The sequence below is a fragment of the Trypanosoma equiperdum genome (genome assembly GCF_001457755.1).
Source record: "Trypanosoma equiperdum strain OVI genome assembly, contig: ctg_1608, whole genome shotgun sequence".
Lineage (NCBI taxonomy): Eukaryota > Euglenozoa > Kinetoplastea > Trypanosomatida > Trypanosomatidae > Trypanosoma > Trypanosoma equiperdum.
This window is the reverse complement of record NW_027123625.1, coordinates 14,616-32,203: the sequence shown is the minus strand read 5'-3', so window position 1 is coordinate 32,203 and position 17,588 is coordinate 14,616. Positions and strand designations below refer to the sequence as shown.

General features: G+C 47.8%; 7 protein-coding genes across 7 annotated transcripts in view; all 7 read left to right on the top strand.

Annotated features, from left to right (window-relative positions):
* Window positions 1-629: 629 nt before the first annotated feature.
* On the top strand, window positions 630-2,564 carry TEOVI_000646000 (kinetoplastid kinetochore protein 7; the record flags this gene model as incomplete). The annotated part of the gene is made up of 1 exon (XM_067222303.1): window positions 630-2,564. The coding sequence occupies one exon, from the start codon at window positions 630-632 to the stop codon at window positions 2,562-2,564; it is 1,935 nt and encodes a 644-aa protein (XP_067078404.1).
* A 2,078-nt stretch (window positions 2,565-4,642) lies between these two features.
* On the top strand, window positions 4,643-6,205 carry TEOVI_000645900 (uncharacterized protein; the record flags this gene model as incomplete). Its single annotated transcript, XM_067222302.1, has 1 exon — window positions 4,643-6,205. One exon carries the CDS (start codon window positions 4,643-4,645, stop codon window positions 6,203-6,205), a length of 1,563 nt encoding a protein of 520 aa, XP_067078403.1.
* A 665-nt stretch (window positions 6,206-6,870) lies between these two features.
* Window positions 6,871-7,866, top strand: TEOVI_000645800 (ribosome production factor 1, putative; the record flags this gene model as incomplete). Its single annotated transcript, XM_067222301.1, has 1 exon — window positions 6,871-7,866. The coding sequence occupies one exon, from the start codon at window positions 6,871-6,873 to the stop codon at window positions 7,864-7,866; it is 996 nt and encodes a 331-aa protein (XP_067078402.1).
* A 529-nt stretch (window positions 7,867-8,395) lies between these two features.
* On the top strand, window positions 8,396-9,859 carry TEOVI_000645700 (Vasohibin, putative; the record flags this gene model as incomplete). The annotated part of the gene is made up of 1 exon (XM_067222300.1): window positions 8,396-9,859. The coding sequence occupies one exon, from the start codon at window positions 8,396-8,398 to the stop codon at window positions 9,857-9,859; it is 1,464 nt and encodes a 487-aa protein (XP_067078401.1).
* Window positions 9,860-10,948: 1,089 nt separating this feature from the next.
* Window positions 10,949-13,003, top strand: TEOVI_000645600 (glycosomal transporter (GAT3), putative; the record flags this gene model as incomplete). The annotated part of the gene is made up of 1 exon (XM_067222299.1): window positions 10,949-13,003. One exon carries the CDS (start codon window positions 10,949-10,951, stop codon window positions 13,001-13,003), a length of 2,055 nt encoding a protein of 684 aa, XP_067078400.1.
* Window positions 13,004-14,446: 1,443 nt separating this feature from the next.
* Window positions 14,447-16,084, top strand: TEOVI_000645500 (uncharacterized protein; the record flags this gene model as incomplete). The annotated part of the gene is made up of 1 exon (XM_067222298.1): window positions 14,447-16,084. One exon carries the CDS (start codon window positions 14,447-14,449, stop codon window positions 16,082-16,084), a length of 1,638 nt encoding a protein of 545 aa, XP_067078399.1.
* A 382-nt stretch (window positions 16,085-16,466) lies between these two features.
* The window catches only part of TEOVI_000645400 (calpain, putative), a gene marked incomplete at both ends in the record, with an annotated part of 1,149 nt that continues 27 nt past the window's right edge, over window positions 16,467-17,588 (top strand). Inside the window, one exon of the mRNA XM_067222297.1 lies at window positions 16,467-17,588. Coding sequence (XP_067078398.1) covers window positions 16,467-17,588 — 1,122 coding nt within the window.

The following is a 17,588-nucleotide window of genomic DNA, read 5'->3' as shown; positions in this document are numbered from 1 at the left end:
GGGGAAGTGGGACACATTTTCTCTATACTTCGGCTTTCAGCCGTCTGCGTTCGCCAGACTTTCTTGTGTTTTGAGTGTGCTGAATCTGAATCCGAAAGTGTTATTTTGTCGATTTGTACTATCGATTAGCGATACCAATGCTAGCCGTATTATTATTATTATTACTTCTTCCATCCTTTCTTTGTTCTCCTTTTTTTGTTTGTAAAATTTCTCCTCTTGTTGTTGCTGGCGCTCTTGCGTTATCCCATTAAAAGTGTGAAGATTGTGCTTACGTCCTATCGTCCATTTGTTTCGCATCAGCAGTAAGGACGAAGGAAGGAAAAAAAATAAGTAAAGCAGAAGATATATTTACAAGTAACTCTGGAGGAACAAGAGAAAGCGTGAGAGAGAACGACAACGCCGCTTGCACGCGGAGGAAAAAAAGGGCGAAAAGTTATTCATATTTGAGAAGAAGCTAGAAAGCAAAGGAAGACACAATACACGTTTTCTTTTAACCCCTTTTCACCTCTACCACCTTCTCTCACCAGCTCAGCCAACACGCGCCTCCGACTCTCCTCTACTTTATCCTGGTCTGCCCTGTGGACAGGTAGCGTAACGACTGATTCTTGTGATATAACGTCTTGCACATTATGAGCGGATATGGCGAATCTATGCATTCACTAAGAGAACCCGTTTCACCCTGCCCACGCCGCAGGTCTCTGGCGTCCACCCCTTTGGAAAGGCAGCGCTCGTACTCGCGCGGGGGCATGGTGGGTTCGCCGGTCCCTGATGATATGTCTTTTACGCTGTCGCCGCTACCGTATTTCCCCAAACGGACCCGTAGTGTTACATTTGAAGAAAGCGATGAAGTCCCTGTACGTGAGGAGCGACCATACTACTCATGGGACGACCGACACGGTTTGTCGGACAAGCGAGGATTCGACGATAATGGCGCAGCAGTAGCGGTACGAGACGGTGGGGAGGAATGCCATTATGCTCGCAGTGGCGCTGCTGGGAGGCGTGAGGAGGGGGATCAACGGTACCGTCCGTTTGTTGTGGCAGGCACAACATTTAAAATCCCACGCTCACGTTCTCAAAGTCGCCAACACCGCGAAGCTGAAGAAAAATTGGCGATGTCGACCTTTTCCTATCCTGAAATAAGGAAGGTGGAGGACTTCTGTACTCAACTATTAAGGCCCTTAGAGGAAAATGAGCCACCGCAGCGAGAGGGGTATAGAGGTGCCCATACAAATGAAGGAGTTAATGCTGGAAATGATGCGGGCCAACCACCAGAGATTACTCCTATCCGGAAAGCAAAAGCGACACTCAAGTCTGGGTTAAAGACCGATTACGTGAGTCGTGCTAATTGTGACTTACAGAGAACAGTCGCTGATCATTTGCCTCGCAGGAGGGGACGCTCAAATAAAAGAGAAGCTTCCAGGCCGAAGGAAGAAGAATCTGGAGAGGAAGGGTACTCCATGGAGGCAAGCGTGGCACCGCATGAAGCGAAACAAAAGACCACCAGATGTGTAACTACTGCAACTCCACAGTGTGGTGTCGGTGTAGGGGGCGCTTCGCGAAGGCGCACGCGGTGCGAGTCAGTGGAGGAAGGTGTTGTGCATTCCACTACCCAAAAATGCATTCATGTGATAGATATCCACAACGCGGAGGAGGAAATCAAATCCCTTCCAACGGAAATTACGGCCACTGTGAGTTGCGTTGTGAAGGGGCTGCTGGACGACCTTTCCAACCAGAGTCTCCCTATTATAATTAAACCGTGCAAGAGCGGGGGACTGAAGCAAGTGGAGGTTCATTTGGTTGATGGAATGGGTGACGAGGAACATGGGGACTGGATGCCGCAAAGGGTTGTGGCAAGTGCTCCGCAAAACCGTAAAAGGGCGCCACAGAAACGTGCAGCCGAAAGGTCTGTTCCGTCAGTCAGTTGTAAGAAAGAGTCATCCGCCACACCTCTTGTTGCGCCTGAGGTTGTCCCTGTAGCAAAAAGAAGTCTTCCGCGTCCTGCTGCGCCTCCACTGATTGATGAGTTGAATGGGGGTGAAGAGCCGGTGCTACTTCGCCGGTCTGGAACTGTGCAGAAACGGCCTGCTCGCTCCGTTTCCTACATTTCAGTCGATACCGATGACATGGCAGAGGCAAACGAAACTTCCGCCACTGTGCGACGACCACAATCGGCTCCCAAAAGCACAACCACCACAACACGAAGGTGTCGCAAAGCATCTGCCACCGCAGTGGAAGCCCCAACGTGTCATCCACCGCTCAGTAACGTTACTCACAGCTCCCCGATCCCGCCGGACCCATTTTTGGCTACAGAAGAGGATCTCGAATCCATTGTTGAGGAGCCTGTCACTCTCCGCCGGAACGGGCACCTCAACAAACCCACCTCTGATTGGAATAGCTTCGCTAATGACGACTCCGACGTATTAGACAATTTTCTTGTGAAGTTCGTTCCAGAAAATGCTGGTTTAATGCTTGCAAGAGCTAACATATGCACGAGGAAGGGGCGTAGAAAAACCAGAGGAGCGGCGTTCAGCCTCCCCCCAAGTATTGGGGGGAGAACGCGGTGAGTGTGTAGAAGTGCATCATCATTTTTGTTTATTGATAATTCCCCTCTTTTTAAAATGTTCTGGTGGAGGGGACAACGAGCAAGGGAAGGTCATAGTGTTAAGTGATAACAATAAGTCTCTGCATTAACATGGAGCTGGGGGGATTTATATGATTACTGAAGTTCACGAGGTAGATTGAAAGGCGCAAAAGGATGTTTGGAATGAGGTGACACACACACACACACACACACACACACACACACACATGCGTATACGTGTATAAAAGAGGAAGTGTTATGCATGGCGCTGTTGAAGAGAAGAGAAGTTGGCGATCATTCGAAAGCAAATTGTAGAAGCGCAGGCGGAAGGTGCTGACACAACTGCCATTAGTGGGAGCAGCTTGCTTCATATTCTTATCATTGTTTCCGTTCCGCCGGTTGTGGATCACACTTCTTGCCATTCTTTCCTTGTTTTTTGTGTGCGTTCACCCCACCGTTCTACTATTATTATTATTATTTCCTTTTTTGCGTGTTTTATTTTATTGTTTTCTCACTTGATCTTAGAGACCCACACTTTTGCTTCCTTTGGTTTGTGTGTGTGTTTTGAAAAAAAAAAAAGACCACTAGATAACTTAGTCTGCTTATGCGTGCATTAGTGTACGTGTTTGCAATCCCTTTTGATTTCGGTTTCCTTTTTTTAATTTTGTTTTGTACCACGACACCTTGCGTATTCTTCGCGAGGACTTCTTTTTTTTTTTTGTTGTTCATCCACCCCCATCAATCTCAGTGAATTTTTCTTCTGTAGCAATAACGGTGATAGAAATTATTATTAAACATTTTGTTTCACCGGAGTGAGACTGGAGAATGCGAAGATGGGGAAGAGGAACTTCATGTATGGTACCGGAGGGCGATGTATTCCCCAGTTGTGGGTGCGTTACAATTTCCCCTTCTCTCTTACATGCGCATTCACTCCCCTGTTTGTTTGTATTTATTTTTGTGTCGTGTCATTAAGTTGAGGAAGAAAAAGGAAGAGAGAAGGGAGGATGGAGGGGCAAAGCATAAATAGCATTCGAATGGACTTTTGATGAAAGTTTGAGGAATTGTTAGATTAAGAAAAAAAGGGGGGGGTACAACACAGTTGGCGAGACAGGAAAGAGTGTGAGGTGGAGGTGAAAATATAAAGTAAATAAATAAATAATTTACCAAATTGGTCTATGAAGATGTGCTTTGCACACTAACTCCTAAGATGGCTGATTGTGTTCGAGGGTGGGTGGGGGGATGGTACCGATGCTGATAAGGAGAGAGAAACGGATGGTAATTATACGAAAACCCCAGGGAAATGGAGAATATTGCTCCTCATCTGTTGTTAGAGCGTACCGGAGGAAGCTCCGTTAAGCGGTGCTAGTGTGTATTTTTGTAGCTTGTGACGCGTATCAGCAGCGACAGTAGTTAATTAAAAAAAGAAAAAAAACAATGGAAAAAAGCGAGTGGAAGAGAAGAAGGGGCAGTTGTTCACTGGCGGTGAGCGAGCGCGTCTGTGCGCGAAGGCCGGTCTTGATTTCCCCTAATTCTTCTTTTTCTTTTAACAGTCACATGAAACTCCTTCTCTCTTTCTCCCTGCAAAGTGGAAAAAAAAACAAATAAACGCGACCTTTTAGACAGGCACCGTCGGTTGCCCCCTGCGTGGTGCCTATTAACACAATATGCCATGTCGCGCTCCAAGATTTCACCTTTAGATGTTCACGAGGCTATATGAGCACTTGTTCAAAATATATATTTCACACTACACAATCCTGCCCATCCTTTTTGTCGTTTTATTTTGTTTCTCCCTCATCATTTACTTTCATTTGTGTTTGAACGTCTCCCCTTTTCGACTTGTTCCACCGCCGATAGACTGTCGTGTTGCCTCCACCTGTGCACGTGGTTGGCTTACTTCGGTTACTCGATTATGTTATGCTATTTTATCTGCATATCAATTTATTTATTTTTAACCCTACAAAGCTGACGCCTTGTAGTTGCGACTGCGGTTGTTGGTTGGTGGGGGTAGCGGACCTGCTTAATAAAGGTAGCGATTTTAAAGGGAGGGGTGTGAGGCGTCTCATGTCAGTTGCGCCGCCGGTCTCGGCGTCGTCAACGCAGTCCTCCTCTTTGTCAGAATCTGTGGCACTGCTCGTCCCTAAACAACTGCGACGGGTTTTATCGCGTGGTGGCGCCGAGGTGGTTGTCGAAAAGCGTACCGCAGGGAAGAAGCGGATGTTTGTGAACATTCCTGACGAATATGACCGAGAGGAAGGATGCCGTCGACATGCTTCTCATGCTGATGTGCACCGGCGGGTTCTTGAAGATTTGAGGTGGGCTCGGGAGACACTTTGGAATGACGAACGACTCCAACCCTATTTGTATACCTCAGATCACTTGACATGGCCTCCATTGACGCAATTGGCAAGTATGGTTAACCTGGCGTGGTCTGCGAGGGAAACAGACGCTGTGCCTGATCATTCTGCCGTCAGTGCGCTGAAAAAAGCGCTTGGTATTATTCGACATGAGCTTCTTTACACAGGTTTGCACCCACTAAGGGAGGAGGCTCTTGCAGGGCAGCTGCTGGCGTTCACGTCAGAGGATGGCAATATCTCCGCATCTGGTAGTACATTACATGCAGTTGGTGGGTCAGAAGCACGATTCGGGGATACCGTGTGGTCCCTAGAACTGCACACTCCTTCTTTCAATATCGACGATGTGCTGCGACTCTCTCTTACTGCGCGTATGCAGAAGGCGTGCATGGACGCTCTGCCGATCGGCCTTGCACCTGCTACCGTTGGGAACACATGGTCGGCAGTTTTGGCTGCGCACCGTCAAGCGGAGGAGAGGAGTTATCCAGGGCTTTTTCACAGCGTTCCACATTGTATTACATTGTTTGATGCTGAGGCTGCACATGTGGCGCGGATGGTTAGCGAAGCCGCTATCCAGGGGCGGCGTGTGCGGTTGCGTGTTGGTGTGTACCTCACAATGGTTCAGCGAAATGAGTTGTATGTACTGTCAGGATCTTCTACTTTAGGTGACGCTACTGACGATGAGTCGGAACTCCGTACCTCATTTGAAAGGGCGACGGGACGAAGCTATAAAGTGTGCCAGTCGTCGGGACTACTCTTGCGGATTCGTGGGAAAGAGGAGATTGAAGACGCTCTTCGGCTGCGCTTCCTGGGCCCCCTGGCTTCAAAGCATGAGCTTCTTGAGACTGCAACCCTTACCTCTCGTATTAGCAGTACGCATGTTGTAGTTAAGCATAATCCATTTGTTGTGATCCATGGTCCACGTGTTGCTGAGGGGTTTCCAGAGAATGCTGCAGCTCGCTCTGAGCTATTGGGTCTGCTTTCTTCGCGTGAAAGCACGGCCTCAAGTGGTCCCGCCCGGTTGGCCGTTGCGGAGGCCACACCGTTAACAGTTCATGCGACTTCCGTTACACTCACCGGGGAGGACTTGCGGCAAGGCGTTGACGACGCGGTGTTGAAAACACTGTCTTCTGGACCCATGCCGAGGAGTGAATTGGCAGTACATTCGAATATGGCTCGTTTTCGTGACGCACCAAATTTCGAGGTGATGCTGAAGGACTCACTCAAGAGGATTGCTGAGTACCATGGTAGAAAGTACCGTTTGAAGGAGTGAGCTTTTATTGCAGTGGTAATAAAAGCGGGTGCTGAAAACCAAAAAAAGATATCAGTAGGAATTGAGGGCCTCACTAGGCATTCCCCTCAGCCGCTTGATTGCCAACTATCTTCGTGACATTGCGGTGACGCGACGAAAATAACGGCGTTGTAGGGTTGCCGGTGAGGTGGCCATCCCCTCCACCCTGTAAATGAAATGAGCCCAGTACGGTCGGCTGCCGTTTCCACTTCACAACACTCTTGTAGGGGAGGGGACAAAGCTGATTATCCTTTTTCTCCAGTAAGATGCACACCTTTTTCGCCTCGGTCTCTTTTTCCTCTTTCCTTTTACTCGCCCTTGCTGTTATCGTGCCCCTCTGGTTGTGCTTTGATATGGTTGTGTGTTTTTTTTTTGCATGTATGCATATATATATATATATATATATTCGTTGTTCTCTTCTTTTTGTGCCCTACCGCTAAACTCTGAAGTAATCCCCCCTTCCGTATTTGTGGCACGTAATACCCCTCGCTGCTGTGGAATTCAAGAAAAAAAAAGAGGGATACGGGATTCGTTTGTTTGCGTGTGCCTCTGTTTTGGCTTCCCCTTCTTTAACACTTTCCCTTCCAAGCGGCAAGGAAGTGAGGCAGTTGGGGAGGTGTGTGGAGTGAGACGTACTATTGTAGCAAATGGGAAAAGGTGCGCGCACTAAACGTAGCGCCGGGCCTGTAGTGAAGAGGCAGCGGCATGAGGTTAGGCACCGTGCGACTGAGGTTGACCCGGCGTTAGTGGAACGATATCGTAGTACGCGACAACCGGTAAAAAAGAGTCAGTTGTTTGAGGAACTGAGGGAACAAACAAAAGATGCGAAACGGTTCCGACGTGAGGCGCGTGAGAGGGAGCGGAAGGTTCTCAAGGAGAACGCCCCTGCGAAGCCGATTCCCAAAACAAAGGAGCGTATGCGGCTCCCCGACGTCACGTTTGTGGAGGATAAAAATGATGCTGAGATTTTGCGTGATGAGGCGGATGATGAATTTGCGTCGTACTTTAAGGAAGGCCGCAAGCCGAAGATTCTCATTACAACCGGTGAGCACCCGTGTTTTCGAACCAAATTGTTTGTCAAGGAGGCGCTCTGGTTGTTTCCTAATTCCATCTACCGACCACGTAAGAAATACAACTTGAAGGAGATTACTCAGTTTTGTATCAACCGTGAATTCACGGATTTGATAGTTGTGACTGATCGTCTGAAAGAACCTTACAATCTAATCATTTCACACTTACCTGAGGGACCCACGGCAATGTTTCGGGTATCAAACTTCATGACACACGCGCAGTTGAAAGATCCAGCACCGCGAACGGAGCACTATCCCGAACTTATTTTCAAGAACTTTGACACGCGATTGGGTCGTCGTATCAACCGCCTCTTAGAATGTTTGTTCCCGGCAACGCGTGACTATGAGGGTCGTGCTGTGGCGACCTTTCACAATCAGCGTGATTACATATTTATGCGTACCCACCGTTACATCTTTGACAGTTTAGATGCCGTGCGCATTCAGGAAATGGGGCCACGCTTTACTCTTAGGCTTCTGTCGTTGCAGTCCGGAACATTTGACACACAGTTCGGGGAGTACGAGTGGTTCCGCAAGAAGGAACATGATGACGACAAGCTGGAGTGGTACCTCTAAGGACTTGGTATGACAGGGCGACATCTTTATTGTGTGTGCGTGGAAGGGTCACTGCCATCACGAGTAAATATATTAATGAGGGTTTGGTGGGTGAGGGGCGTCGCGGTAAGGGGCTTGCAGCGGTGGAACAGTATCCCTCCCCCCCCCCAAAAAAAGGAAAAATAACTGCATCTCCCTTTGACATTGAGTGTGCACAGCGGGTCTCTGTTTGTTTGCATGAACCGGAGTTCCTCCTTTCAACGAGCACTTTCGACCGGTTTGATGCTTCTTCAGGCACCCTTCTGCTATATATATATATATATATATATATACATTTAGTTGCAGCACACACCAACCCGAAGCCACACATGTTGTACACATCGCTTGAATAACCAGTTACGGTTTACTAAAAGCCCCCTTATGCTATTCACTTTTGTTGTTTTCTGCTACAACTGTTGTTGCTCACTCCCGATTAACACGGTTTTCTTCCACATGTAGAACGAGAGGAGGCACTGAGGAGGAGGGTTTCCAGAAAGGAAGGTGATTCACTATGTATTCTTCAGACAGGGTTCGGACCGTCATGGAGCAGCTCGCTTCTATGAATCCATACACGAACGCAAAAAGTTTACCCGAAGTCCCGCGTCCCGACGAGTTATCGATTCCACGGAAGCTTTCTTCACGCCTTCAGATTCCGTATGTTCAGAATATACTCAACTCACTTTCGTACAATTTTCTTCCTAATACATTTTTTTGTCTTGAGAAACACCGGTCGCTGCAGAGCATTCTTTTTACCTCGAAAGAAATCCTCGCAGAGGCGCTTCCGATCCGTTGCCTTGAAGCTACATTTGTGGGACTCTATCTCACACAGGATCTGAAGGATGTTGACCGCATTCCCCTTTCGTTTAAATCGCGTGCGAAGGGGCGTGCATATCATCATATTGTTCTCGTAATACGCTGCAATTCCATGTACGGGGCGGTGGGACTTAGTCGGAAGTCCACACTTATGGACAAACCCCTAATTTACAATGGTCTTTACCAACTAATTATGGAGTACAAAAAGCAGTACGAGGCAATAGGACACGAACTGGTGGACTTCAAGTTGGGATTATGTGTCAATCATAAGCGAGATTCGCGGAAAGCCCCGTGCTGGCGCTACATAGCGGTTAAACTTGGTAGGTCGACCGCTCCTTCGACTTCCACATCTCCACGCCCACAGGAACAGCAAGAAGAGGTAAGTACGAATGAGGTCGATGTATCACTTATATCTAATAGTGGGGGTTGTAGCTGTGGGGACGGCATTGAAAAAATGTTGAAATGTTATTCAGATTTGCTTTGTAGGCTCTCAGAAGAATATGACAACCTTTTGACATCCTATTCACGTGGAGCATCGAACAATAATCAACAGGTGTGCTTGAAAGACCTACACGACATGGATAATAGCTCCGCAAAGGTGGAGAATAGGAGAAGGTTGGAGGAGCTACGTCAGGGTCGCTCGCCGTGCGGTTCTGTTGGAACGCGGTGCAAGAAACGCAGCGCGTCCCGGTCGGTTTCGAAGAAGCGCGCGGTATCCCAAAATGATGTACCGTCGACAGATAGGTCAAGGGTGGTTAGGCTTTCTTCCGCAGTTGCTACCAAGAAAACTGCTCGAAGAGAAAAGGCTGCTGCTGCAAACTATCGACAGCCCGCAGCGTCTGACCTTAAACAACCCCGTGAGTTTTCGTCTGCGTCAGGCGAGAAAGGTGATGGCCAGTTACCGCACGTTTCTAGGGGTACTAATGGCAATATATCCCCAGAGCGAGCGTGCCGGGCGGCAGAGGAAGGGTGCGCTGCGAACCCTGGGGAAGAGGTTACGGGAGAGCGTCAGAGTGTGCGTAATCCACTCTTATCTCTGGCACTCCCACTGTTGGATTCGAAAGGTGGTGAGTTAGGCCTGACAACTTGCCAGGCAACTGACCGCTGGATGTTGCCAAATTCAGCAAAGGGTGCCAATATTAACGATGTGGGCCGATCGTAGTTTTGTGTTTGTGATCACTCCCAGCGGCAAAGGGTGTGTGTGTGTGTGCGAGGTGTGCGTGTAGAATGTCCTCTTAATTCTCTTCATTTCATCGTTTACACTTCTTTGCTGCTTTGTATCTTTAATTATGATAGGCGACGGCAGAGGATTAACGGCCTGATGGGTGTTGTGGCGCCAGTTCTTAGAGGAGGGGTTGTTTACATGGTCGTTTTTTTTTTTCGGACGTTTGGCGGAGAAACTCCCAATCAGAGGAATGTATGGATGGACGCGGCCTGTATTTTATGTGATGCGGTCACCGGATTACCTTCTTGCATCTTCTTCGTATTTTTCTGAAGGTCTTAGGGGACCGCCGAGTCGTTTGTACCTTTTTATTTTTATATGTTAACTCCGTGTTATGTCAAATCTTTACCTTTCGAACACTTCGTCATTCTTTTTTTCTTTTTTTCACTGATAACCCAATTATCATTCTGCTTAACGGCGCTCCTCGGCTCCACTCCTCGTTTTGCTTTCGTCCACCTCTCCTTTCGCTTCCTTTTTAGTTTGTTTGAGTTCACCGTCAGGAGCTTACCGCTGTGGTGGAGGGGCGGAACTGCAGTGGAAGAAACTTGATAGCACTGTCCTATTAGTGAATACTAAATTATTGTTTTTACCTCGTTTTCGAAAAAAAAAGGTATGAGGAACGTGGGTTACCTTGGAGACATGTGAGGACGCAATGAAGTGAAACACGATCCCAAGAAATGATGAATAAGGGATGAATAAAAACGCCTGGAGTAAGGGGTTTATCACCTGCTGCTGTTTCACTCTCTTCAAGCGGTAGGGTTTTTTTTCTTTTTACTTTTACCTCTTGTTGTTCCTTCTTCAATGTGCCGTCCAACTGATTCCACACCACGTGCATGGGACTTTGCATTTATCATGCATCTCCTTTTAAATTTCCCTCACGTTGTGGTTCTCTTTCCCTTCTTCTTTGTTGTGTTGTGTTGTGCCCATCTTCCTTTGTTACTAAGTTGATCAGCGTCTTCTTTCTTTTTGTGTTTTTGTGTGTGTGTTTAGTCGTTACCGCAACTGCCTGGTTGTACAAGACACCGGCGAATGACAACGCATTGGGTTCGTGACTATGGGGCAATAGTGACTAGTGCGGCAACGTTCTTTCTATGTGCTTCGTATCAGAGAGTACTTCTGCGTCATGGCGATGCTTTAATCCCCAGCGAAAAGAAGGAAAAAGGAGGAGCGACATCGTCGTTCTTTCGTGAGTTCATGCAGGTTGCCAGAATAGCACTACCCACTGTTTGGTGCAAGGAAGCTTTGGGTACTTTTGTTTTTGTCTTACTCTTCTTTGTTTTGGCGGTGATTCGGGCACTAACGTCCGAAGCAAACGGCAGGGTGTTGAAGTCGATGACGGAGGGGACGGGTGGAACCCGTCTGCGCAACTTCACGCACACCTTACTTCTTCGTACGGCGCTTCACTTGTCGTCGTCTGTTTGTAGCAGTTGTGTGGAGCACCTTCGAACATGGTTGATAGGTTGCTACCGTGTGAGACTTAGTAAGCACTTTCAAGAGCGGTATTACAGCCAGCTTGTGTTTTACAGAGCCGCTGTGATAGATAAGCGGCTGGAGGCAGTGGACTCGGTAGTCACGACGTATTGCGCTGAATTTGCCGAACATTTTACGGAACTCCCCTATTACTTCGTGCTTCCGGCACTCGGTTCTGCTACATCTATGGTCGCCCTCATACGACGGGTTGGTGCCGGTGCATCTGCGGCTGCGTGTGGTTTAGTTTTGGCGTCTGTCCTTCTGATGAAGAAGTTTTCACCGCCTTTTGGGAAAATATACGCGTCTCTGCTGTCAAAGGAGGATGCTTACAGAAGAATGCTTTCAAATAGTTTGAGTAATGTAGAAAACATTGCTTTGCACAGGGGTGGTGAACACACTAGGAAGAAGCTTGACACCCAACTCGGCGTGCTGAAGGGTTATCTCGATCATTTTGCGCTCTCCCGTGGACACTTTAACCTCCTTGAACTGTCTTTTGCAACGACGCTGCGCAATATTGCCAGCATTATTGTCTTTGGTGATGCACTGCGAAAAGAGAACAAATCCACGAGTGATATTTATGTGGAGTTGCTGTACTTGAGGGATCTCAGTAAAAGTGTGACAGACGTTGTGTCAAACTTCCGTGAGATCTCTCACTTATCAACCTATACGCTAAAACTTGCGGAGTTTGACAGGACACTGAAGGATATTGAGGGGGACACATGCGATACGTTTCCGTGTGTGGCGAGCATACCAGATGTTGGAACGGTTGTTCCAACAGTCGTTTCTCCTAGCGTACCCATTGCCGGGGCCTTGAGCTTTCCACTTTTTACCTTTACCAATGTGAAGCTGAAAACCCCAACTGGTCACGTGCTTTTCGAGAACTTGAATCTTACCATCCAAAACGATCAGGATTGGGTGATTACAGGAAACAATGGGTCAGGTAAGACGTCACTTCTCCGTCTCATATCTGGTCTCTGGCGGGCCTGCGAAGGAGACATTACAATGAGCAGCTGTGTGAAGTTGTTGTTCGCCCCGCAGGAAAGTTACGTGGTGCCCCATTGCACGCTCGTGGAGCAGATTCTTTACCCCAAGATTATAACATCTCTGAATGAGGGGGACATTGCATGTATAAAGGAAGCCATTAGTCTCGCCGGTGCCGAGTCTGTTGTTGAGGTGCTCGGCGGCTTTGAGAGTCCGGCAGTGGGCTGCGATCTTTCAAACGTTGATGAAACCTACGATTGGTCTTCCCTGAGCGGTGGGCAGAAACAACGTGTTAATATGGCCCGTGTGTTCTACCAAGTCTTGCAAGCGGACCGGAGTCGGGAAATCCCGGTGGTGTTGTTGGATGAGGCTACATCTATGATGGATGACACGGAAGAGAAAGTGATGCTTAACTTACGGAAACTCAATGCGCGCATGATATCTGTCACGCATCGTGAACAAGTTGTTAAGCACCACACGCACGTGTTGAGAGCCCTTCCTGGTGGTCGTTGGATGACAACCAAAGTAACCCAATATGTTAGCAGTGACGATGTTGTAACGCAAGGAATCTCTTCGGTTGGTGGGTCCTCCAATGCCGAAGGTGTGGGAGTTGATTTGCACAGGGGTTTCTAACCAAAGCGTGTGTGAAGAGCATAAAAGTAAGTCACGGCAGGAGCACATCGCATGTTTCGCTTTGTTGTGGTTTTCTTGTGAGATAAATAATTTCCCCTACCATCGGAATGGGTTACTTATAAAATTTTGTAATACTTAACACTTATATTTGTAAATGCCATGTGCCTCCCTATTGTGTGTGTGTGTGTGTTTCTAAAAAATTATTTTGGTATTGATGGTAGTAGTCGCACTGGCGTGTTTTTTAAAATGTTGAATAAGATCTGTGCAAGTGGAGGTGAACAAGGGCTTAGAACTTATGTATATTGAGGATACCTTGCTCTTTTACGCGCCTTTTGTACTTGCCGTCCCCTCTCTCCCGACCCTCGTCATGTTTTACCGGAGGCCTTGGAACATATGGAGCAAGCGGTGACGTTGCTGACTTGGGTGTTAAAAAAAAAGGAAGTATACAAAAGTGTAACTAAGTTGTTAGAGGGATGATACTTGAAGGAGTAGCGAAGGCACTGGAGAGGTTAAGGGGAAAAATTTTTTCGTTCGTCACCATATCAGTACTACGTGCTTATGTATTCCTACATATACAATGCGTTGTAGCCAGGTGATTGGTCGACTTGAGGTCGGAATGGATGCACGGGAAAGATTGGTTGTATGTAAGTCTGCGTGTTAACTTTTTTAGGGGATCCTGTGGAAGGGATAAACTATTCATAGCGCCCCCCCCCCAAAAAAAAGTGTTATACACCTTTCTGTTTAATATTTTTACATGAAAAAGATTAGAGGAAGTTTTCCTTAACTTGTAAGTGCTGAATAACCTCCTGCCATTCTATGAGCGAGTCCGACGTTGTACAAATGTACAAGAGCATTTTGTCTATCATTTCCTTTCCTTACATTTTATCCTTTTGGTATGGGATAGGTAGGGCGCTGACTGTTCGTAGGAGGGACCGCTTAAAGTGTATGCGTTGGGCTATGCCGTGCTTGATTTTTCACACCACTACGGTTTTGGCTGTGTTATAGCTTTTTCTAAAGTCAAACCAGACACAACATTTTTTATTTTATGTTTTTTTTTGATCCATTTGTTTATGCTCAAAGTGAGTTGAATCCACTTTTCCACTTTCCCCCATTTTCACTTGGCAGGCTGTGGAGTCTGGTGGTTCCAAATGGCCTATTTCGTGTGTGTGGGACTTATACCTCAATTAAAATAGGAGAGGTAAACATGCACACGCACACACACGCATACCTATATATATGCGTGTGTACGTGTGTGTTCCCCTTGCTCCCGGGTGTTTTCACCGGTCACTTACTGTAGGTACGTCGTTCATTCTCCTTCCCCCACCTTCTAGCGGTGGTTGTAATATTCGTTGCCTTCTCTTTCCCTTTTTTGAACATTGCTTTTTTTTTTTCTCACTGGTGTGGATGTGAATAACCGCAGCAACACCTATCAGGGGGTGGAGTATGACGAACAGAGAAAACACGTGGGTTCACGTTGGGGAATCGCCACTTTTTCAGTTTCGCGTCAAGAATATTACCACCATCTCTTTCATACGTCTTCAATGTAGTCCACGTGACGATGTCCTTACCCCCTTGAAAGACAGTTGCATTACTCTCTGGGCAAAATATTCCCCTTATGTGAGGACTGCGGATGGTGTGCTCTGTGATCTTCCCCCGTATGTTGTTGCATCTTTCAGATTCGACGAGACGGGCGAGGCGGTTTCGTCGGCACTTGCGTGGGTGTTACAAGAGGGATCGGCTGTTACGATTTGTGTCGCAACTGACACGGGTGTCCCGGAGGTTCTGAGAGACGATGCGGCGGAGAGGTCTGCTGCTGCGCCTTGGGCTGCGTCGTATGGGTTAGGATGTAACATCAGTGTTTCACTTTTTGGGACGGAAAAACTGAGGGACTACTACCTGTCATCTTGGAGGCCCCTGTTGGTCTACCGGTGGTTCGAGCTGAAGGATTGTGTTCGTGAGGCAACTATTCTACCATCGCGGTACAGGGGTCCGCTAACGCCAAACAGTACTTTAAAGTTTCGTAAACGCCGTTTTCTACACGGTGGTGTGCGGGAGGCTAAATGCATTTCTTCATGTGGTAATTACGTGCTTTGGGCAGATGGAACCATGGGACCCGCTGGCGAGGTGGTTCCGTACTGGAGGCGATTTGCGCCAGCGAGGGTGGACAAGCGTGTTCGAGTGCGCGCCTTTCCTCATCGTTTTGCTGACATTGTTGGTGAGGTGCCCTTCGGTTGCATGGTCGAAGCCATTGGCAAGAAGGTTGACCCCTCGACACGTGAGGAATACGTGTTGCTTGTCTTGGGGGTACTCCCAAACGCGGCGTCATTGGCTGAGGCGTATGAGTTAACATACATTGAAACTGGCAAGTGGATCTGGGGGTGGTCAAAAATTGCGACGAGGAACGGCATGGTCTTGTTGGTAGAGGTTAGCGACACATGCGGTGCCACCGCCGAAGGCCAAATGTGGGTTGAACACTTGCCGGAACCCGCGTTTTACACATCGGCTAGTGACGACCGCCGCGTCCGTATCCGTCGGGGACCGTCGTTACATGACGACGTCGTTGGGCATCTGGAGCGCAACGAGGTAAAACTAGCTGTCGCTTTGTGGCACCCCGTCGATGGAGCTATCTGCGGGGCGATCCCTTCGGAGGACGTAAATAACACAAATAGTGATCATGGAGCGGGACCACGGGGTGAGAAAGTACCTCAGAGTGTTCTGCACCACTTTGTGGAGTGGGAAAGTGGGGGATTTTCGCTTTTGCGGAACAACGACCGTGTCTACCTCGTCGCCGTAGAACTAAGAAAAGAACCGCGCCACTTTCCTGTTTGTCCTCGACCGGAGCCACAGTCTCCGGAAATCATATCCATTTCAAGAAAGCGGGCGCGAGCGGAGTCCCCCGTTAGTGAAGCAAGCGAAAAAGCAAAAGCAGATGCACCCAGCTCGCAGTTATGGAGCCCCTCAATGCTACCAGAAGCGGTTACTATGGGGCTGAAGTCCGGACGTGTGCGATTGGAGGATCTGCCAACCATTGAATCTGCCGGAGGATCATGTGGGTCATTATCTTCCTTTGAGGGTGACTAAAGAAAAGGGTACACCCATAGGAGGGCTGCTTTAAGTAAATATTCGTAAAAGCACCTCGCTCATGCCCTTTCTTTTGGGAATTTTTTAATAAACATTTTTTTTTTACAAGTTCTAACTGCATCGTTACGCTGTGACCCAACAATCATCATCGGAAGGCGGATAAGTCGTACACTGCGTAGTGTGCAAAAACAAAACGAGAAAGAAGTAAAGTCATTCAAAAATAGTTTAAAAAATTTGCATTATCTCATAGCCAGTCTCAATTTCACAAAAAAGAAAGTAAAGAAACAATTCAAGGGAATCAAAAAGAGAACGCAAGAAAATATAGAGACGATATTGACACGCAATACACTCGCAACGTCTTTGTGTGCGAGTCACCATAAACATGGCGTGTCAAGAGGTAAATAGTGAAGTTCCTGACAGCGATGTAGTTTTCCATGACACCATTTTTATGAGAAACAACAAACACGTCTCGGAGCAATGGATTCGTATTGGCGAATTGTACCCCAATGGTGCGAAGGAATCATTGCTCCCGGAGACGTTTGCACGCGAACAGTTCGGACAAGGAAGTCACTATGAGTGCTTCATGCTTTCTGCCCTCGCCACTTTAGTAAAATTCCCCGACATCATTCGGAACTGCTTCGTGTCGAGGAATGTGCGGCGTGACGGGAGGTACACTTTTCAGTTCTTTCGTGACAAGGAATGGGTGAAGGTTGAAATTGATGACTCTGTTATGCTTGAGGATGATGAAGTTTTGTTCATCCGATCACCCACTAGTCATTGGTGGCCGCTACTGTTTGAGAAGGCTTATGCGAAATTCTACACCAGCTACGACAATTTGGAGGGTTGTACCTTACAGGAGGCGTACCATGACTTAACTGGCAACCCCGTGCTCAACATCCCCATGGACGCGAGGCTTGCCAAGGCTGCAGGTGTGGATGTGACTGGAGGTCAGTATTGGCTTGACCTCGCACAGAAGCTGCAATCCGGCCAGTTTGTTGGTTCGCTGCTGACGAGGGAAACGGACCTTGAGTCGATGGGTTTGCAGAGTGAGCAACAATACGGGATACTAGAGATTTTTTCGCTAACTGGGACATCATCTGTAAGCGACATTGTGATTCACCTATACAACCCATTCGAGGACGAGGAATTCACGTACAAAGGCCCGCTGAACAGTAAGGACACGGAGTGGACCCCCAAACTCCGTGAAAAGTATAACGTGGATGATACGCACTCCATATTTCTTCCGCTACACGTTGCCCTGAAGATCGTAAATTCGGTGCAACTTTGCTACATATCCCCTATTGATGGTGACGCGACGTATTTTGATGATGAGTGGAAGGGTGAAACTGCGGGAGGGAACCCCACGAGTGTAACATGGCGCAAGAACCCCCTATACTGCGTCAGGAACGCTGGGATCAACCCCGTGGAACTGGTTGTCGTGATTAAGCAGAAGGATCAACGTCATCTTTGGACATCAGAAGATGATGAACTGATGTACAAAAGG